The 22916-nt window shown below is 40.4% G+C and overlaps 1 protein-coding gene across 2 annotated transcripts in view; it reads left to right on the top strand.

Annotated features, from left to right (window-relative positions):
- The window catches only part of LOC147895586 (ARM repeat superfamily protein), a 264407-nt gene extending 262914 nt beyond the window's left edge, over positions 1-1493 (top strand). For both annotated transcript variants that reach the window (XM_087383313.1, XM_087383312.1), the window contains exons 33-35: positions 579-673; positions 794-853; positions 1054-1493. In XM_087383313.1, the coding sequence (XP_087239439.1) occupies positions 579-673; positions 794-853; positions 1054-1248 (350 nt within the window). In that variant the 3' untranslated portion in view covers positions 1249-1493. The remainder of the gene's footprint in view (positions 1-578; positions 674-793; positions 854-1053) is intronic.
- Positions 1494-22916: the final 21423 nt, after the last annotated feature.

Genomic DNA, 22916 nt, shown 5'->3' with positions numbered 1-22916 from the left:
TTATACTGAGATCTTCAGTTGATGTATTTTGTAGCGCCTCTTTTCTGAGGTGACTATCTTGTAATATAATCAATCCAAAAAAAAAAGTGTGTGTGAAAACTCTATGGAAGGATAGAAATCGTAGAGTCTTTGGTGATCCTACATTTTCCACTTTCTCTTTCTTCAGGCGCTCTTTGCAGCAATCTCTCTTTGATTGTCTATAAACTCATTATATAGAACATAATGTATGCTTGTCATATAGTGAGATTTTTTGTTGATGTAATTTGGCATATTTCCCTTTTTGAGATAGCCATGCTGTAATATAAAGCATCAAAAGTTTCACCAAAAAATGGAAAACTCTCTTTGGGAACTGCTTCTTGTAATATAAAGAGATATGGATTTCACCACACAAAAAGTGTGTGTGTGTGGTAAGAGTTTAGAGAATTGTGAAAGAAGAGAGAGTATGTCATTAGGGGAAAGACATGCAAAAGCATGTTACTGTGAAAATGCCAAGAGAGAGAGAGAGATAGAGAGAGAGAGAGAGAGAGAGAGAAAGAGAGATTCCACTTTCATTACTAAACCAAAATATGATTTCACAGTAAAATTGGCAGCACTTTCAGTGGTCCATGCCTTTGTTGAGCAGTTACAAAAGGAAGATGAAAATAATGACAAAGGAGAACTGGACATCATGAAGGTATTTTTGAAACATATGGTCTTTGGTGATGTGTGGACGCTTGTCAACTTTTGGAAGCTTCCTGCTCTTGCAAACATTTTACTTGCTAAGTTAATGAGGTCCTCGTTGTCAAATTTTCAGTCCCTAGAGTCATTGTGCCTCGCCATTTTGGAATGCATTGGCAACAATAAAGTTGGACAGGTTCCACTCAACTCTTCATATGCCGTACTTATTTGTTTTCTTAATGTCATTTATCCAGGATTTTTTATATAATGCATATGTCAAAAGCCTCCTAAAATGATCATATGAGTCTGGATTTAATTTCCATGGAGGATGTAAAGGGAGTAATCTGTGACTCCAATGCATCGACTTTCACTTGACTGAGATATACATGTTTGCAGGTGCGCACAGCTTGCCTTGAATGTTTCGTGGCTCTGCTGGAGATCACGTACGTAAGGCTACAATTGATTAAGAATGTGGGAGAAACCTTCAGTAGCCGAATGTCCCATTTGTGTGAAATAGAAAAGAATGCTTCAGCCAAATCCCTGATGCAAGATATTCTGACAAAAATGCAATATAATATGGATAGTTCATGAAGGTTGATGCCATTAATCATAGCATTCATTTTTTACATTCATGTTCATCCTCATTTCAATGCAATGTAATACATTAGAAATGGAATGGAATCATAGTTCCAGTTGTGTATATGATAAGGAAGGAGCCAATATGTTACTCAAGGTGTCTTTCCTTTTTAAGAATTGATAATCACGTCAGAAATTTGCGAGGAATAAAGATTAGTACTTCAGCTCTTGGTTTTTAATCAGAATGTGTGTTGTTGTTTTTGCTAGAATGCAATATGCCTGACATTGCATTGCAATATAGTGATAGGAATACAAAAGTGATGCATGCTCGGTATTATGTCCCATGTTTTTTTGTAAGAATGTAGTCTAGGCATTGTAAGTTTAACAGAAGTGATGTGGCTGAAGCTCGGATTTTTCCCAAACAAGATCAGAAAACGCTTTCCAATCTTGCAAGTACTAGACAGGTTTTTTCAAAACAAGATCAGAAAACGCTCTTCAATTTCACAAGTTACGAAGGACAAAGGCATATTGTCATAAAGCATCAGAAAGTACAGTAAATAATAGCTCCAAAATTGTGTACCCGAGTGTACACTTTGCTGCCACCCTGATGTGCAGGATTGACGAGCTAGTGTAGATCCTGCTAGAGCATGATGGTTAAGTGCTCCTTCTGTCCTCTCTATTGCTGCCTTGAAATGTTTCAGTGGATGATGAGTAGAGGTAGGGGGGCTTATCCCCTTTGATATTGTGGGAAGAGGGTAGATCAGCCATGGGTTGGTCACCTGGTCTGATTTTAGCCAAAATTGACCTGCAGTAAAGTTGGACCTGCATTAAAGTGGATGTAACTTACTGACTGTGTCTCCATTTCCACAGCTGTTTTGAGTTCTGCAATGGCAAGAACTACATCTTGATGCAAGTCTTTATTCCATCACAATGACTACAGAGGAATCCGAAAATGTCGTATTCTATAACATGCTTATGTCCTACTCATATGTGGGCTCACAGGTGGGTATTGCCTTCACTATTCTAATGTCGCCTCTGAATGACTAGGTTGTGGGTCAGCACCCATCTATTTGATGAGGTGCTCCATCTACTCTTGGGAAAGAACTTTGTTAACATGTCAAGTGAATTGTTTGCAGCTGGACAATTCACGAGTTTTATTTGCTCATAGAGCATGCAAGACTGGTTTCTTAGCAATAGCTTTGTAGATCTGATTAGTAATTGTATCACCATAGCATTCTTCTGTGAAACGTCCATGTTTCGGAGTATCAAGAGAGACTCTTCAGCTCATTGTATCTGGTTCTTTCAGTCTCTCAGTCTTTTGGAGACTTAAATAAACTTTCTTTCTTCATCGAAGAAAAAGCACCTGTCAGTTGCTTTTTGCTGAGCCACAAGATGTCTCGTGACCCCAAAAAGAAACAATATCCTTCAGTGGACATTGTGGTGTCTAGATATAGCAGCCGAGTATGAATCGCAGTACCCACCCAATGTAGTAGTTGATGCAATCGTTTCTTATTCTTCGAGATACTTACGTATCCTCATTCCAATGACTAATTTCAGAGAACTAACTCATAGGGTAAATGAATTTTGCTCTTGTATTGGCATGTTGGATTAACAGCTATTTTACTTTGTCGAGTTAATTTTTTTGTGAAGAGACCTCTTTGCTGAGATGACCCCCATGTCTAGTGTTCTAACTATAGCCTTGCAGTTCAATATGTGGGACTTTTGCAAAACCTCATATAGTATTACTAAGAACTAAAGACCCTATTGGACTACTATCACACTGGGCTCTGCATGTCCTTAAAGGGATCTGTTCACATATCTGTTTATATATAAACATGGCCAGGGTAGAGGAGGTCGATCCCTTACATCAGCTTATTCTGTTGTGATCTCTTTCTCTATCTAGTTGTGCATTCTCTCTTGCACTCTCACCTCCTCGTTGTGTAATGGTATCGCAGCTTTCTGTGCTAATTTTTGAGAGAGCATCCTTCATGGTTCATAAGGTATTGTGCATGGAAAGTGCACATAAGTGCAATTTTAATGGGCTTGAATTTTCAAGTCTTGTTGTGCGTAGGTAAAATGTGCTTTAAGAGTCCATAAAATCACCATTACAAAGAACCATAATTTTTTCCCCAAATTTTGGTGGGTTTATGCAATATCCATTCTTTTGTTTGAAGTTGGTAAATTTGTTTTATAAGTGGTTTCAAGTTACGCTTAAATAGAGGTTATTACGTAGTTTTTAACTTCAATTTAAGCATAGTATTTTTTTAATTTCTTTTTTAGAGAGAGAAAACAAGAGTTGTGCCTTTTTCTTCATATCATCGATCTGCTTGGTTTGTGAATGTAGAATATCCTTACATGCTTGATATTTACTATTCTACTACTAAATAGCCAAATCCCACTACTAGGTCCTATAAGAAGCATATTGAAAGAGCCTTGGAAAATATCCCTTGGTCTCTCAAGAATGTATCCTCAGTGACACCTATGTTTCCCCATTTGATGGGATGAAGCCCTAATGAGATTCATCATATCCTCAAAATTTGAGGAGGATCTTGATAGGGGGGTAAGGGAGCTACTTCACCTACTATTGTCAACCTTGACATCAAACCAAAAGAACAAGTTTTATATCTTTAGTAAGAGAGGATTGAGAGTGAGATCATCATATTAGCATACCTAACCCCCATTGAGCCTACTTCCACCTAGGATCCCAAGATAGACGTTCACACTTGATGTTTTTTTTATTCCTTAACAATATATGGTCAGAAGAAGTATCTCACATTATGTGATGTTTTTCTGTGAGGGGATGAGGCCCTCTACCAAATGAGCATTAATGCAATGGATCTCATCGACTTATCCCAATTAGGATTTTTTACGATCTTGGACCGTGTATGACTGATAGTGTTTTGGAACTTGGTGTAGATCATCTTTATTATCCTCTTTGTTATCCAAATCCTTTTGGGTGGGTGGTTTCTCTACAATGGGGGCCTTAGTCTCTTGTGGGGGCTTAGTATCTTGTGGATGCTCTTTTGCAACTTTAAGAGATCCTATTGGAGCAGTTAGTCTATTTATCTAGGCTCCCCGAATTGGCGGGAAACTCATGGTGAGTGGTGGTAGCACCAACAAAGGTTGGAGTTTACCCTCATTTCTCCCTTTCTTTCCTTGGATGCATATAGATCATATTTAAGGGGAGGGCACCTTGATCAATTTAAGGGGACTATAGACCTCGGCACCTTGGGATCGTGAGTTGCCATTTGTGTTCTTCTTTTCTTAGGCACATCTATGGCTGCAAGGACATGCATCCAACTATGCAATGGTCTATTGAGTGGTATCGGACTACTCAACTGCAAATAAGTTACCAGACATAGGGTGGCCTTTCCATGTTTGAAGGTCAACCCTCATGACCTGCTCGTCCTTACGTAAATATATTATATTTGAGATCCAATCAAGGATTGATCCTGAAAGTCTTCTTAATGTGATATCATGGCAATCCACCTGGTCATGGAAAATCCATCACCTGGTAGGCCATACCAAATGTCTTGATCTTAATATCTCGTAGCACTCCTACTGGTTGAGCTATAGCTCCATTAGCTAGTTTGACCATGACGTTTGTGCTCTCCATTTTATGCCCAACATTGCTTAATTTCCATGTTTACACCCACTCCTCCATCCAAGGTTACTATACCTTTCTTATCTTGTTAGGAGATGGGAAGTACTACATTAGTTTTATCACTCTTAAAGTATTGGCCCAACTTGCTAATTTGTACCTAAAGGAGGCTTTGCTCCTCAATGGGTGGGTCCTCGGGGTTCACATTTTCTTGGGTCACGATTTTCCTTCTCATCTATCAGAGAGGTCTCTCCAAAGAGTTGGGTTTCTCCTCAATGGATTGGAATGTAGCTAGTCCAGCCACATCTTGGGGTTGTGTGACTGGTTCACCGCTAATTGATTGTGGCTCTTCAAACTCGTAGAACATGCTATCGACTTCTTGTGCTTGTTGCCATGCAGGGTCCTCTTCAAACATCTTATGCCTTAGGAGTGAACGCCTTGCTAATGAACCTTGCTTACCTTTTGCGTCCACTGTATTAAATACATTGGAGGCTTTGGGGGATGTGTTAGTAGTCTAATAGCTAGCATGGATGGTGTATGTCCCTTTACTTGCCTTGAGCCATTGCTCGAATCTTCCTTGGCAGTCACGCACCAACTGTTGTGCCTCAGCAAGAGGTTTTTTCTCAATGACGGGGTTTGGGGATTCTCCTTGTGCCTTTAGGGTAATAGATTTTTTATTTTTTCAACATTCCCCAAGTATCATCCCTACCTTTTGGCGGTGGATTAAGTTGATTATTGGCCAAAAGAGTATTACTAGAAGAGGATGAGGTGGACAAGGTGGATGTCCTCATCAGACCTATTTTGAATAATCACCTTATCCTAATCTTTTCCCACTTTAATTGCACCCTTGCCAGTTGTCTCTCTAGGCTGAGATGCACTACCCTTATTATTTTTGGCTTGCTTATGAAGTTCCTTACTAAAGGCTCTTCCCTAGGCCCTAGTGATCACATTCAAGGATACTGAAGATACTTGGCCTCTTTCTACACTCGGCAATAATGTTGGCATTAGGATCATGGTAGTTCTGGGTCGCCTTCACATTGGGCACTCCTTCTAAAGGTGATCCACTTCACAGCTAGAGCACAACAGTGCATTTGCATTGGAGGTGGTTGCCAAATGGCATGGTTTGGTCATCCATGTATGGGCAATCCTTGAAGAAGTAAGGTCCTTGGCACTTGTAACATGACACTTGTTGATTGGTCATCATCTTATATGGACACTTATTAGCCCTATGGGGACCTTGACATGTATAACATTGGATTGAGGGTTTTTGGGTCAAGGTATTTATATCCCTAACGTTATGGGAAATAGTGTATGTTTGATGGATTGGTATGTATTAATCATCCTGCATAACGTAATGACTTGTGTAGCTATACTGTTTTGTAGGGTTCTCATGTAGAGAATAGTCACTCACCATAAGGTGTGATCTGGTTCTTTCCAATCAATGTGTAATTCCTATACTAACACCTGGTTCATAAGAGTGATTCGTGGTCTTGGTGGCTGAGGACCCAATATGGGTGGATGTAATGGGAGGTTTTGAGCCATGTACTGTCCTTGCTTGGTAGGTGGGCTCCTTGTATTGCTTATTGTCCCTGGTTGGATGGATTTGGTGGAGCAGGCAATGTAAGAGGCGGTCTTTGTGGATACATGGCCTAGGGCATGACCTTAGGATAATGGCACTATGAGGTCTCATCATGATTTTTCCATCGTGTACAATGAGCATAATAGAGAGTAGGCCTTGCTCTAAGATGAGGGACTCATTGGTGGGATGATTTTCAATGTATATGCCACACCACACATTGTCGCACCTTGGAAATAGGTGAGGATTACTAGGGGTTTCCTTGGCCATTCCTCCCTTTAAGTGTTGGCTCAATTGATTCAGCAGGTGGGTAGCCAACTCTTCCATATTCATGCCCTTGGTGGGCGGGCCTGTTTCCTTAGCTTCACCTGAGTTGGCAATCTTGAAGATTTGAGATACCTTTGATGAAATTGATTGAGACTTCTCTCCTTGGGCCTTGTCCTTCATGTTGTCACCTAGACATACAATGGTCTAGTTGCAGAGCTCAAAGAACATGGGATTCATTGCAAAGATGTGTTCATGAAGCTTAGAATCCCACAACCCTATGAGGAAGTGTGGCAATAGTTGTGCATTGCTCATCCTCTTGTGCAATTCACATTTTGAGTTCAAGTGATTTATTCAAGATATATAATCATGAAGAGAGTGGGTCTCCTTCTGCTTGGCCTCATATAGTTGATAAATAGGGCTCCATTTGGGGCCACTCGGGGCAAATCCCACTAAAAATGATTTTCGATGTGTATCACCATTAATCTTCTCTTCATGGTTTAGAGCTCTGTACCATTGGCCTTCCTTGCCATCTAGGCTCAACCCAAAATAATTGGCTTTGTCTAGGTCCCCAATTTCCCCAAAGGTTTCACAAATCAGCTCAAACCTCTCAACATGGGACACCAAGTCTCCTCCACCTAAGAATTTTGTGATCAGCTTACAGATTGTGATCGGATTACTCCTTGAAGGGTTAGTATTTCTTTTAGTATAGGTTGATAGCACAACCCCCCTTCCTAGTGCTTGCAATAGGATCTTCATAGCTTCATAGGTAAGCACTATTTGTGGTGCATGAGGATTTATCAAAAGGAGAGGCATTGCCTCCTCATAAGTGGGTCATCTTGGTGGAGGGTTATAAAAATTTGTCGGGCGTACAAAGGCAGGATTGGTAGACCCTGACACACTCGGTCTTGGGGCTAGCATACATGGTAGGCTACGTCTTGTGGGCTGCATTAGTGGTGGCCTAGGCATAGACACTATTACCTACCTTGGTCAGCATTGTCACATTTTGTGCCTTCCCATGTAGTCTTGTAAAAATGCACTATGCGCCTAAGGATTTTGTTGGATATTGCCTTGGAGCCATATTGGCCCAAAAGGATTGTAAACACTAGGAACAATAAAATAGAGAAGATAGGAGCATAGGCTTGGCCCTCCCTTCAAAATGTGCTATGTATAAAAGGCCATAAAACTTTGGTCTTCAGTTGTTGTATGCAAGTTTTGAGGAATACAAGTCTCTCTTCTTTTCAAGAGTTGTGTCTCATGTTCTTCTAGCTCTTGCCTTTAGTGAATGCCACTCATCCCCTATTGACTCTTGGTTGACACAAGAACCAGACCAGGAATCAGGCAAGCAGACACCCTGGTAGGCTCAATAGGTAGCCAAGCGCCAAGCTATGGAGCTCTGGGTAGCAAGGACAAGCAGCACGTTGACACCAAAGTAGTCCAATGGTAGTTAGTGGCGGTCGAGTAAGTTTCCCAAACAAGAATTCGCCGGTCACTCACTAGAATCACCTAGTAGATGGGAACCATTCTATTTCTTAGCTTGCGCAGTGTCTTGTATGAGAGACAAGTCCAAGTGATTCTAGAGTCCTATTGAGTGTGAGTGGTTTGCCTTGAGTTGAGGTATGAGACTGTGTAACCCCTAGCTGTTTATATTGGCCAAGAGCCCCTTGATTAATACAAGTATTGCATTCAATTGTCATTTACTCATTTTACTTGTGTACTTTTTTTGCTTCTCTTTCCACCCATCTTCATATGGTTTTCTTCCACACAACACGGACCTTGTTAGTAGACAATGTGGTGTTGTTTGGATTGAGGAGTGGCACCAGGCAACTTTTCATATCATCCAAGCAATTGAAGATGTCTGATTCACATGCAGAAAGAAGACAACGATATGCAGCCAGGAGAGAGGAACACATGCATCGAGGCTATAGAGGGTGGCAAGATTCAGAAGATAGAGAGGCTACAATGAATTCCAAACTAGGTATGGATGACCAAGTGAACCCACATGGTGTAGCCACCGCAAACCCTTGGCAACGGCTTGAACAATCTTGAAGGACAGGTCATGGTCCAAGAGGTGCGAGATTTGACTACTACACTGGAGTAAGTCGGTTGAAGCCGTCTACAATGACCTAAAAATTTTAATCAGGACGCAACGTTTAGCCAATGGATGGATGATTCTGAGTAGTCATCCACAAAATGTCTCCACGCTGAAGAGCTCGAAGAGCCCATACTCAAGCAGAGTCTATGACCTGGGACTGGGTCCATAAGGGGATGGTCCGAACCAGAGCCGGGACAAGCTCTCAACCAAAGATCGATAGAGCAAGATTATGTCCGTGAGTTAGAGACGGAACAAGAACGTGGTCGATGACTAGGAATGGGTCCATAAGGGGAATGTCTGGGGACTCAAGCCAAGACAACCAAGATTGATAGGATTCTATTCATGAGCTAGGGATAGAATAAGAATGTGGTCGCGCCAATAGGAGGGTTTTTTATCACAGGAGATGAGCCATTGTCGAGACCGAGCAATCTGAGAACCATCCCAAGGTCCAATATCCATGCCAGGTACTCGAAGCCTGGTCTTACTAGGAAGCCCAATCGCATCTAAGCAGAGTACTCCAAGTACTACTATGCTAACTCCTCAACAACAAGCATCAACTCTCGTTTACCTTCAAGCGCATGTTCGAGCTGGGAGACCACCATGAGGGCCAAGGCCAACCACATCTAAAGTGCCAGTACATGGAGGATCAAGACCAGTTGTACCCAAAGTACCCATGCATGGGAGGGGATTTTGACCAAAAGATTTGATCCCACCAGTTAAGGGGCATGCCCATACTCACCCCCTCAACAGTAGGAAAGGGTGGAACCAGAACCAGAACCGGAGGTAGTGGTTGAGGTGAAATTGTAGAATTATAAAGGATCCAATGATGAAGACCCGTATAGTCACTTGTTGCAAAGTTGCCTACGAGTTTGTCACATTAATGCGACCAAGTCCAAGGAGGAATATATGAATTACTTTCTCTGTACCTTGGTCAAAACATCTCAAAGATGGTATAACTAGTGTCCAATTGGCTATTTTCAGGATTGGGAGCACATGACCAAAGCATTTTTGAAGCGCTTCCGACAAGAAATCAATGAAGAATATGTCCACACTAAATTGAGTGAGCTCAAGGAAAAGGAAGGTGAGTCCATCTAGGATTTTGTCCTAAAAGTGAGGGATTTTGATCAACCATCTTAGCACACCACCTGGTGATAATTCTTTGTGTGCTTGGCTTTTGACTACCTCTACCCAAGTAGACATTCAATCCCCTAAAATCGTTAGTCCTACCAAGACGTATGAAGACTTGCTTGACAAATTTGTGGCCTTGGAGAAAAGTGATGGAGCCAAGTCCACAAGCCAAAGCAGAAGAAGAATAATAGTGAGACGACAAGGCAAATTCACCAAAGAAGAATAAGCTTAAGTCTAATATTAAAAAATCCTTGAAAGAGATGCGCCACCAAGAGAAGCCAAGCTCTAATGAAAAGTGGTGTAATAAATGTTCCAAGAAGGGACAAACAGAAGAAGATTTCACACACAAAGTATTGCAACAACATATGCACTAAGTGGGGCCATGATGAGATCGAATTTTGATTTGCCAAGAAATGGATTGCCGATGTCAACCAAGTTACAACATATGCGAAGCGCTAGTTGGCAGTGTGCCAACTCCGTCCAGCCATGAGGCCACACATTGCCCCCATCTGGTGTCCAAACCAGGACCTACCGGATAACTGAGCTACTCAAATGCCTTCTCCTCATATGGGGGGCTTACAAGTAGAGTTAGCTGGATCTCGAGTATAGTTACACGAGAGTGGAGCATTGATATCTAACACCCCCCCTCAATGTCCACCCACAAGTGAACTTACTTTTCGGGCCAAGATGAAGATGCCTCTCCAGCAAGTCTCTTCCAAGAGCCTTCGTGAAGATGTCCGCAGCATTCTCTGTAGTCGGACAGTACACCAAGCCGACCTCTCCATCCATGATGAGCTCGCGTAATCTCAATGTGTTTTGTGTGAGCATGGAACATAGGATTCTTTGCAATCGCCATGCAACTCTGTAATATGCAGTGTGTTGAATGACTTCCTTTAATGGTTTGGCAATTCCATGCTTTAGACCTGTCAACATCACCTTTACTTCTATGAAGAGCCTTTGTTTAGAATTATCTCCCATCTTCCATGCCAATCATTCCACAACATTGTGTGCATTTTGTAGCTTTGCACCATTTACATCCAATTGCTCATTGGCTAGTGCACACTTTATGATTGCACCAGCCCCATCATGTTCTCCGTTGCCATGACCGCTTCCAAAAAAGTTCCACATCATCCGAATGCCATTCAAAGAGCAATACCTAGCATAACAAACAATAGATATATTGCATTTCAAAATATGCAACATCTTTAACATAATGTAGAAAATAAGGGGGCAATGTCTTACCTTGCAACAAAGTAAAATGGGCGAGCGGCCTTGAACTGAGATGCTGCCCCATCTAACCAAACCCAGTGTCTTTTAAACTTCAAGCCTTTAGACACCAACCATTGATGGTGGAGCATAAAGCAATGCTGCACAAATAGTGTGTCATGTTCTTTATCATCTAAAATGTAAAAGATGGATTACTTTTTTATCTCGCTCGTCTCCTTCCAATAGCAAACATGAACCAAGATGGTCACTTGGTCATTATGCTAATGCATTGATTGAACCTCATTCTGCACTTTGAATGTATAGTTCTCTGCAAAGTCAACAACTGGAACCACCACATCATCAAGAAAATTTGTGGTACACTCTTTGAATTGAGAGTGTTGCCAGTAACTATGGAAGTTGTGAGTGATAAACACATTTAAGTGTTGCAAGTATTAAGGGATGATGATGGATGGAGGAGTTTCCTTGTATAAGAACTTTATTCTTTTCTTTGCATCACCTTTTCACGTATCCTCAGTGACATATTCATATGTATTCGATCTTATCAATGCACCATTTGCATCATCCAACTCACATGGGCAAAACAACAGTTGTGGGCACTTGTCACATTTGCGCAATAAGCATTCAAGCTTGTGCCATTTAGCATCCTCTTCCTTTGGACATATTGCCGAACGCCACATTTTAGACACAAAAGAACAACTGTTGGTGTGGGCAACACACGTGTCCTCCCCTTGGGGCCTACAAACCGTGCATAAGCAATCACACATATCTCCATGCAACAATGTGCTATTCTGCCTCATGGAATTCACTGCTAGTCGGAACAAGTCTATTCTTGTATGGTAAATACAACAACAAGTATTCCTTTCCTTCAGTTTTTAAATGAAATAGGGCTTCAAAATACTGAAAAGAATGGAAACCAATATCTATGAAAGGATGCTCCTCCTTGAAATTAAGGAAGAATTCCGCCTGCAAAATCAATCATCAACAACCAGTATTATTTAAACCTAGATAGCAAACAAAAAAACTATAAGTTATTTTAAACTTAGAGTGCCATCATTATTTTTCTAAGTTCTATCACTCAATTATACTAAGTCTTAACTGCTACTAGTAGTGCCAAATATCAGTAAATGCTAGATAGTACTAAATGCTAAATAGTACTAGGTGCTAAGTATTGTTGTAAATTCTAGATAGTAGTAAACAGTAAGTACTAAATAGTAAATGCTAGATAGTACTAAATATGTTTACATAGTACTAAGTGCTAAATATTCTACTAAATGCTAAATAGTACTAAGTGCGAATATTACTAACTGCTAGTTTAGTACTATTAGTAAGTGCTAATATCAGTACTATTAGTAAGTGCTAATATTACTAAGTGCTATATAGTACTAAGTGCTAATATTAGTAAGTGCTAATATTACTAGGTGTTAGATAGTACTATTAGTACTAAATATTAAGTGGTAATATTAGTAAGTGCTAATATCACCAGTGTTGGATAGTACTAAACAGTAAGTGCTAGATAGTACTAAATAGGAAGTGTTAATATTAGTAAGTGCTGGATAGCAAGTGCTAATATCACTAAATAGTAAATGCTTGATCTATAGTACTATTAGTACTAGATAGCAAGTGCTAGATGGTAAGTGTGGTAGTACTAGGTGCTATATAGTACTATTAGTATTGAATAGTAAGTGCTAATATTACTAAGTGCTAGATAGTATTGAAGAGTACTTATTAAGTGCTAATATTACTAAGCGCTAAGAATTATTGAGTCCTAAATAGTACTCAGTAAATAGTACGTACTCATTGCTAAATGTTACTAAGTGCTACATAGTACTAAATAGTGCTAAAATACTACAAAATAATACTAAATAGAACTAAAGTAGTAATAGTAGAGTTAAGGCAAGGAAGAGAACAATATCTAAACAGTACTATGTAGTACTAGTAGTAAGGTTAACGCAAGGGTTAGTACTAGATAGTGCTAGTAACAGGGTTAGTGCAAGGGATTGCAGATCGCGGATTTCTCGATGTGCGAGGAAATCATCCTCGATTGACTCGATTGAGAGTGGATTGCACATTGCAGATCATGGACTCCTTGATATGTGGAAATCTAATCCAACTGTCAGTGCCTTTTAGTACACAATTTAGTACTATATCTATGCTAGAAGCTTTGCCAAAAAGTACTTTTTTACACACCGTAGCATGCTTTCACCCCCTTTTTTCTTCACTGTTTTATAATCTTGCTCTCCCACTCCGTAAGTTTTCTCTTCGTTGTGTGGATGGGCAACATTGAAATCTCTGAAAGAATTTTGTGCTCTAACTTTGATAACCTTTTCATACTGTGTTTCAAAGAATCAATGTTCACTCCAAAGCTGCTAGGTATTTCCAACTTCATTTTCCACTAGTTGAGCCAACTTTTCCCAAATTTAATGCAGAGGGGAGCTATGGGTTTGGTCTGCATATGTAGGCTACACCTAGGTACGTATGTAGAATTATTGAAGCCATCCAAGCATGCACCTATGTCCAGGTCTTTGATATTACAGTAGAATTATTCAAGCCATCTAAGCATGCACCTGTGTCCAAGTCTCTGATATGAAGATCTGGATGTCGGTGGTGGTCATTTTCTTGGGAAGAAGATAATGTGTGCTATATCTTTTGCCTTGTCATCATCATTATGACTACCAAGTTACCCCTCGATGAAGAGAGGCCTCTGTACCCAAAGGTTGAAGAAAAACTACAATGCTAGTTTTTCCAGAAGCCCAACAACTAAGCTTTCCCGCCAAAACTGCCTCCAGATGGACTTTTATCATCATACTTAGGCATTTTACTTTTTGCAAGCCTTGTTTTTTTTTGTTCTTTGTTTGTTTATTTATTTTTGTTTTTGTTTTCTTACCCTATTTTTAAAAACACCCTATTTTCCTAACCATCCTGCCTTCAAACTGCATTGCAGCCATGCTACTGCAAGGCTTTAAGGCCGTGATATTGGAGGGGTGGAGCCTGAGCATCCAGGGATGCTGGGAAAGGCAGTGAAGCGATGGCCTACGTAATGGGTCGTTGGAGAGCATGGCACGGAGAAGCTACTTCGCGGGCGTGGAGATGCGGTGCCAAGGTGAGCGATCCAAGGGCACATCCAGGTCACCCACGTCCAATGCATCTCAAGGATCATCGGAGGAGGAGGAGGGCGAGGCACAGGGGAAAGCCAGGGTGCTGCTCAGCATCTCATATAAGAGCACTCCAAGGCTCCAAATGTCAGCTCGTGAAGAATAATCCCGGGCCACCACCTCGGGAGCTACGTAGCCAGCCGTGCCGACGATGCGGTCGGACAACCTCTGAGCGGTGATGAAGGAGGGCAGACACACCAAAGTCTGCGAGGCGCACGGAAGAGAGGTCGGACGGGTGGAGCAAAAGGACGTTCTGAGGCTTGATGTCTCTGTGCACGACGAGGCGACTATGGCAATGGGAGAGTGCGGCCAGCAGCAGCAAGTGGTGGAGCACTAGCGTAGCCTGAGACTCCGAGAGGCGGCCAACGGGCTGATGCCACAGGAAGTGCAGAGAGTGCCACCGCGGCAAAGATCCATGACAAGGCTGAGGCGGGAGGGGTGATGGTGGGTAAGGAGCCCGCGCGCAGGCGGACGATGGGGGTGTCGTGATGAGGAGGAGCAGAGAGGTGTGCATGATGCGGAGGTCTGCCATGATGGAAGGAAGATGGTCGGGGTGGCTGGGCAGGAACTTGCAGGCGAACTCCTCCCTGGTGTGTCTGTGTCGAATACGGTGCACCTCCCTGAAGGCTCCCGACCCCAACAGCTCCATCGCGTCGAAGTTAGGCCACAGGATGGTGATGCCGGACGGCATCAACAGTAGCTGCTGATGATGATGATGCTCGTGGTGCTGGTAGTGCTGCTGGTGATGCTGCACCTGTTGCTGCCGATGCTACTGTTGCGGCTGACCCGAGCTTTATTGGAATGAAGCAAGAAAGCTGAGAAGACTGAAACGTAGCAAGAAAGGTGCTGCTGGAATGGAGTAGGACGACAGCCGCAATGGAATGAAAGCTGAAGAGAAGAATGAAAGGTGCATGCAAAGGACAATCCAATCCCGAATGTTTGGCAAACAGCTTTAAGGCTATGGTCTTTCTCTAAGGGTAATTCCTTCCTCACACTCAAATATGTTTTTCCTTTAACCTCGAGTAGATTAATTTATATCAAAACATTTTCCAATGGTTAATACCAAGCATCACTCCCAAAGTTCTTTAGCCAATGATCAAACAAGGTGGATAATAGTAACCAATTCACTCAACCATGTAGTGAGCCATAAAGTATTTTAAAAATTGGCTTCTTCGAATTGGAATTCTCTTTACAATATCCATGTGAGGCACAGGATCTTAACTGGCAACGTGAAGTGTCATGAAGGCCGGTTGTTGATTATGTGAAAGTCGTGATAATCTTCTTACCTTTCACATCAAGCACTTTGATTGTTGCATATAGTTGCTATTGAAAACATTTTTCTCACCCCTCAATTTCCCCAATAACCCCATGTCTAAATCAGTGAGAGTGCTTAATTGAATAAGAAGATATCCTCTCTTGTAGTCTTAGGGTTGCTTTATTGACTATCCAGCCCATTCTAGCCAAAACCAAGCCATGTCTTCAAAATGTGGGTGGTAATGGTGGACATTGGGGGGAGGATCCCTCCACTTTTCAATTGATGTTCTACACACAATCAGAACAGTTTCGGTGATGGTATAGCTGAGAAACTATTCAAGAAGTCATAGTTGCTGATAAAAGTAATTGGAAAGATTGACCGCGGCATTTTTACAAAAGTTGATTTAATATTGCTCCACACTCAGCCACAAAAGCTTCTTGTTTCTTGGGATCATTCTCTTCACTACCAAATTAAATGCACTGGTTTCCCATTCATACTAGAATAGGTATATACATAGTTAGATTATCATATTCATTCCAAAATGCATCTTGGAACCAAATAGCTTCTACAGGGCGGGAAAATCAAGCAGCATCTAGAGGTGGCTTATATAGAGGTCTCGGAGGAGTAATTTGCAAAAGGGATTGTAGGATATGAAGGAGCAAGCTTGGTTTATTATTTTTATCATCTAAGATATGATTACCAAAAATTTACTCTCTAGGGGTGACTAGTGGTTTACAATGTTGGAATAACATGGGGGTGAACTCTATGTACCTTTGTCAAAGCTTCATACTCAGGAAAACAAATGATCACTATGGGGCAAGAATACGGGGTCAAGAAAAAGTTCCGACTAGTTGTGTGACCCTTCGACTCTGTACCCAATGCTTGTGTAGTTTTTTAGCCTTGTCCTAGAGCTGGAGTCTCTAAACCATTTATCCACCCTGTAGTAGCTACAATGTTTATTCCAATTCCCTCTGTGGTTTTGTGGGGACTAGTTTTCCTTATTGCTCTATCCATATTGATTGCCTTGTCTTCCTCTCTCATCTGAGATTCAAACATCTTGAAAGTTTTGAAAGAATAAGAGTGAAAGGGGAGGGAAATGCAAGTAGAGAAGAGAAGTGATGAGATTTTGGCGTGAGAGTTCATCCCATGAGAGGGAGAATAGAGAAAGAAGCTTCCCGCCGCTCAGGAGCAAGCAAGAAATTTGAAAAGAGGGATGGAGCAAAGAAAAATTCGACATGGTGCTCAAAAATGAGGGGGAAGGAAGAAGAATGAGAGAGAATGAAAGGAGTGTGGTAGTTCGATGGGAGGTTTGGTTTCAGGTCAAATGGTATGAGTTTGTTTGAGAAACAAGGTTTCTCACTTTGGTTATAGGTAAAAAACGTGATGGGAGAGTTAAGGCAGCAAGTGGGTGCCCCACATCATTGTTTGGGCCATTGAATAAAGATATAGAGAAGTTAGACCACTTCCAATATTCTATTGCCCTCCACTAGCCAATATTCTATTGGGTTTTATTCACCTTATTCTTCCATATCACCAACCCAAGGGCTCCCTTACAGGGTCCTTTTTTAGTCCAATTTTTTTGTAACAGATTGCAAAGAGGCCTAAAATGGATGAAAAAGTAGAAGGCAAAATGACTCACTAGCAAATTTGATGCTGTGGATTAATAAATGGAACTACATTTGGCATGCTTATGGGCCTCATTGCAAAGTGATTAGAATAGGAACTGGAGAAAAATGATAAATAAATCTTGGGTTTATTCAAAGGGCATTGCACATGTATTCTTTTAGTGCATCCATCTATGGGTGATATTAAGCTAAAAATATTACCAAATATCAAAGTTTTAAGACCAACATGCAATAGATTGATAAGTGCGGAGTGAATTTTTCCAAAAAAAAAAGCCTTTCCAACCAAATAAGATAAAGTTATAGAGCATGTCCTCAAGGTGCACAATTGTATCATAGTATTAGACACCCCCTAAACCATTCTCAATTGGTTGCCTCCTTTGGTTTGTGGAAAACTCAAGCAATGCACGTTCAAATAAACAATTGCTTCCATATATATGTAGAATATTATTTGATGTTTCTAAAATATTTTGGATGTCCTATACAATCCAAGATACATGCTTCATAGGCATAATAGCATTTGCAATAGTTTAATGATCTCATTCAAGATGCCAATTGTGTAATGTTTTGATCTTGGATTTAAGTTTGAGATGTGTAGATTAGTTTAGAGACCAAGTTCTTCAAATTCTCTTGAGCAACCCATAAGACATTGCCAAAGATATGAAGCCTAGAAGGTAGGGTAGTATTGTTGTTGCATAGCACAAGCTATCACATTTCAAGAGGGAATACAGTCCAAGGAATGGGTACATACCATGGAAGAAGGGGTTTATGTTTAAAATGATGCTTGAGATTTAGTGGAGCCACCCAAGGAAAAGAATGTCATTGCATGCAAAGGGGCCTACAAAGTCAAGTTATGCAAGGGGATCGGGAAGGGATCTTGAAGCTCAAGCTCAATGTTGATGGGAGTATAAAGGACTAAAGTTAAGATTGGCTGCAAAAGGATATACATATCACAAGGCATTGATTTTGATGAGACCTTTCCATCACTATCTCTTGTCTATACTAGATGTATGTTAAAAATCCACATTCTTGAACGGAAAATAAACTAGTTCATATTCACAATATAGTACTGAATAAACAACTTGAGGTTTCTTAACATGCAAAAAACAACAAATGAATAACAATGTATATGAAAGAGGATATTGCTTATACTTTAGAGGCCCTACTAAAGTTAAAGTGAATTATCCACGTTCACATAAAGAAGATGCCTAGCAAGAAAATTCACAAGACAAGCATGGGAAAAATATCGTCGCATTTTAATTTCAACTAAAATCATCACGATCAAACAAAAAAATATTTAAAATGGTCAAAATATCACTAAAAATGCCAAAAATCATATGGAAGAATCTAAACAAAAGGCATACAAAAAAAAGGTTGTTTTGTAATAAATCAAACATTTTTTCCTTCATTTCACACAAAGGTTGATTTGAATAACTCAATGTTTAATTTTAACTCAATATTATCATCGATAGACATTTGTGGAATATGTGGTGCTACATCAGTCCAAGAAAGTCAGCAAAAATTTATGGTCCTAAATCCTAGTAATATTTAGGATGATGTGGCAACACTGGGCAACGTTATTCTCATTGATGCCTGTGAACAATGTCATAGTTGCTCTCAAAATACACAATGATCTACATACTGGTTCAATTACTACCAGATTACACACGTCGATTGTTAAAGCCAAACCACTTACATATGCAATTGTTGAGAGTATTGGACATCTCAATTTTAGTAATATCCACAATAAACGCAATTGCAAAAGGCATGGTCGACCAAAGATTGTTGTTGGACAATCCATTGATTTCACGGTGGATGAAACCAACAATAGATGCAACTTCAACAAAGGATGTAGTGGCAATTGATATTCTTGCATACAACATCAAAAATAATACGAGCGTACAGAAGTACAAAACAATGGCAGAGTGACCCAATCTCAGGATAGGCATGTGCATCTTGCCTCCCGAATATATTGCAAGTATCTTACAAATGCACAAAGAATCAATGCCATTTAAGCTAATGTCAATTGCAAAATCATAGCTAGAACTATCATTACTAGAACATTGTTGAACTTGCAAACCATTGAGCTTTTCAAACCAAGGACATACACGAGTTCGCATCAATACAACTACGAGCCACATAAATGCTATCAGAGAGGGTGGCATCATTCCAAGTGAAGGGGCTTCCTACAATCAACAATGGCTGCCTTGACATGATGATAGAGCTTGCAATGTTCTCTTTTCTATTTCCATTTGGACATGGTAATATGATGGGTCCATTCAATTCACTAACTACATCAATTGAGAAAAAGTACATTGTTCTCATCATAGCATCGACAACAATTGAAGGATATAATAGCAATGGTTGATGCTTGGGTCTTCCAGACTTCTTCTTAACATTTACTATAGATGATGTGTTAGATACATGATGGCAAGAGATCAACACTATAGAGAGCATTGTGAAACACTGCAATGCACAGTTCTAATGGAAAGACTCTCCGGTGGAATGCGCAACTCTATTTCACACAAGGTTTCTTTTATTCATGTGCAAATACTTACTATCATCAAATGGTCTTCTGGGCCGCATCAACCACCACGTTGTGCGATACAAAATACAAAACAAGGGATCCCTCCATGCACATCTCATACTATGGGTTCATGAAGATGATTGTCCACAGACAACAAATGAGATTCTTGTGTACATTCCCAGACAAGATGATGCATAACCTCAAACTACAGTGTTGTGCAATCTAGTATTATCAAAACAGCTACATATCTACCAAAGAATCTGCTACACGAGCAACACATCACTCATGTAAGTATGGATTTACTTTTGAGGGCCCTGAATTGGTCTTGGATCCCCACACACAAAGATGGCTTTACTTTCATCCTAGATTCGAGCATCAAATTTTTGTTCCTTATGATGCACTACTACTCTTGTGGGGAGCCCACATGAACATACAACGTGTGACAAACTCCAGGATATCACACTACCTTCTCAAATATGCAATGAAAGCAAAGCCAATGGGAAAATTAAACATTCGCCCAGAGGATGCAACACGATTGGGATTTCAAAATATTGACACATTGAAATTGAAGCTCATAGTAGCAAGCCTCCTATCAAAACTTGTATCACCAACGGAGGCTTCGCTCAATTGCTTGCAGATCCCAGTAATCACAAGGAGCGAGTCAGTTCATTATGTCAACTCCTCTCCTTTTACACTGTCATTGAATGATCTCAAGAAAACATAATGTCGTTATGCATCCAATTGACCTCTATTGTGGAAGGTCAGCATGCCTTGAGGATACCACATTCTATGAGTATCATAGAATATATGTGACCCATGGTCTAAAACAAAAAGTGTGTAACAACATTGACATCGATGTGTTCGGTAATCATGTAGTAAAGAAATACAGAGTCATCAAATTCACTGAATACCACCCTGGTCATCAGCCCAAATGGTTCTTCTACAATGTGCTTCTGCAGAAAACAAGCTTAAAAAATGAGGCCAAGATCATATCAAAAAACAACACTACAGAATTGTACTTTGTGGAATGTCAAATACGTGGCCTTGTGTTGAATAATGAGGACCTCAAAATGTACATCACAGAGTACACACAACAAAACCAACTGACAACCGATCATGCAGTAGTCCAACTAATCAATGTGATTTTACAAAAGGTCACATTCAACCAAGACAATTCTTTAGAGACATCAGCTACTGTTGAGCAAAGAACTATTGAGAACTAGACAAGACTGAAGATGCTATAAATCTTGCATGAGTTCAAGACGATTGCTAACGCAGCACTTATAGCTCAACAAGATTCAATCTCCGTGCATCATGCACAAGACCTACCATTCTTGGCCTTCCTCCAATCGATGAGACTAAGAAATCCTATGCAATTAGAGATCACTAAATGCCTTCTCTAATGCATTATTAATGAAAAAGAGACTCTTCAATTCATTGATAGAAAAACCACAATTATATGCACACATAGAGTGGACATGTGCACATACAATGACCTCTTGATAGAAAAATCTCATCCACCAGAGTCGGTTGTTCATATCCCTCTTCAAATAAATGCGACTAATGAACTAGCACTACAGGGATGGGTGAATGATAGTAGTTTCAATGAGCTCAGCAAAATTAGAATCAAAGTAAGGGCAATGATCACAGAAAACATTGATCTTACCACCATCGATGCTACGAACGGATCAACATGCAAGATTCATGAAATTAGTACATCTATGATAAGCATGATAATTGGAATTACTATCATCATTGACATAACTAAAGCAGCAATTATAATATAGTGTTCAAAACATCAAGCAAAGGCTGTGAATGGTAAGTGGTACCACAAATCAACATTTTCTTTAACACTTGCATATGCAATCATGTGTCACAAACCGCAGGGTGCAACGATCTCAAACAAAGTGTTGCTCATTTTCCTGTGAAGCATTTACACTAGGTCTTGGATACATGATGCTATCTCATGTAGCTAAGAGATCGAAGCTGCGAATCCTTAAATTTCCACATCCGGACTATTTCACTCCAATGCCACTAGATATTCTATGACAGGAAACTTCATGACACAATAGACATACATATTTACACTATAAAAAATGTACACATCTCTCCACTTTTAAGCTCCTCTCTAATAAGCTAACCTTAATCTCTTAATGATTGTTTCTTGTATCTTTTCTTCTACAGCATTTAGTTGCCGACGATCAATCAAAAGTTGTAAACAAAAATTACAAATGGATACAAACAAGGTATGAATTAGCACACACCCAAAAGAAAAAGACATGCACAAGCAGTTTGTTCATTTATGTACTTATGATTAAATGCTCAAGACGTACAAAAAGAATGCAAAAACAAGCACGCTTGTAGCAGCCACGTAGACTTAGTACCTAAACAAAAGGGGCTAGGCCTTTGCATGGAATGAAGGGCTAGGGGCCTAGTTTTATAGGGCCCCACATGTCAATGGGGAGGCAAAGAATAGATCATCCAATAGACCCTCATTGGGTTGGATTTTGGGCCTAGTAAAAGCCCTAGAAAAGGGTGTGGTTAAGGCAGAGTGGTTGAGCTAAATGAAGTCAAACAGTTAGGTCACCTAGAACACACAAAATGGGGGTTGGGGCCACACTTATATGCAAGCTCAAAGCAGCCAGCAGGGGTTTTGTTCATCCCCCTACTAGTTCAGTTGTTTTGAGGATAGCCTTGCCTTATAAAAGGAGGGGCCATAGGCCATATTTGATCATCCAGTAGTGTAACCTTCTAGGAGCAGTAATAAGTAGTAGTAGTAGACCTACACTTGGGCCTATTTCAAGGAGGTCAAGGAGGATCATGAGTGCTATAGATTTAGCTCTACATTGGTTGAGACCTAGACTATGTAGTAAGGTACTAAGATCTTTGGATAGAGAGTCTACATATGCTTGAGGTGGAGCACGTGGGCTCAGAGATCTAGAGGTACTAGGCAGATAGTAGGAGAACCTTTTAATAAGGCCAAAGGACCACTATTTGGTGGAACTCTGGATTTTTCTTTTGTATTGTGTCCATAGCTCTAGATGGAGATATATTGTGTTGGTGGATTCTATATCTAACTTGGATCATTATCTATTTGCTAGTCTGCACAACACATCTATGTGAAGCACATTAAATAAAGAAGATTGCGATTCCACCCACACCACACAATGTGTGAGCTCTTGGTCTATTCTATCAATCTTTCGCTATACATACCCTCTGTTGATCGATTTCTAACA

This window comes from Dipteris shenzhenensis, chromosome 13 (assembly GCF_047967505.1).
Source record: "Dipteris shenzhenensis isolate YYH24624 ecotype China chromosome 13, Dip_SZ_1.0, whole genome shotgun sequence".
In the NCBI taxonomy this organism is placed as follows: domain Eukaryota; kingdom Viridiplantae; phylum Streptophyta; class Polypodiopsida; order Gleicheniales; family Dipteridaceae; genus Dipteris; species Dipteris shenzhenensis.
This window is presented reverse-complemented; position numbering and strand designations above follow the sequence as displayed.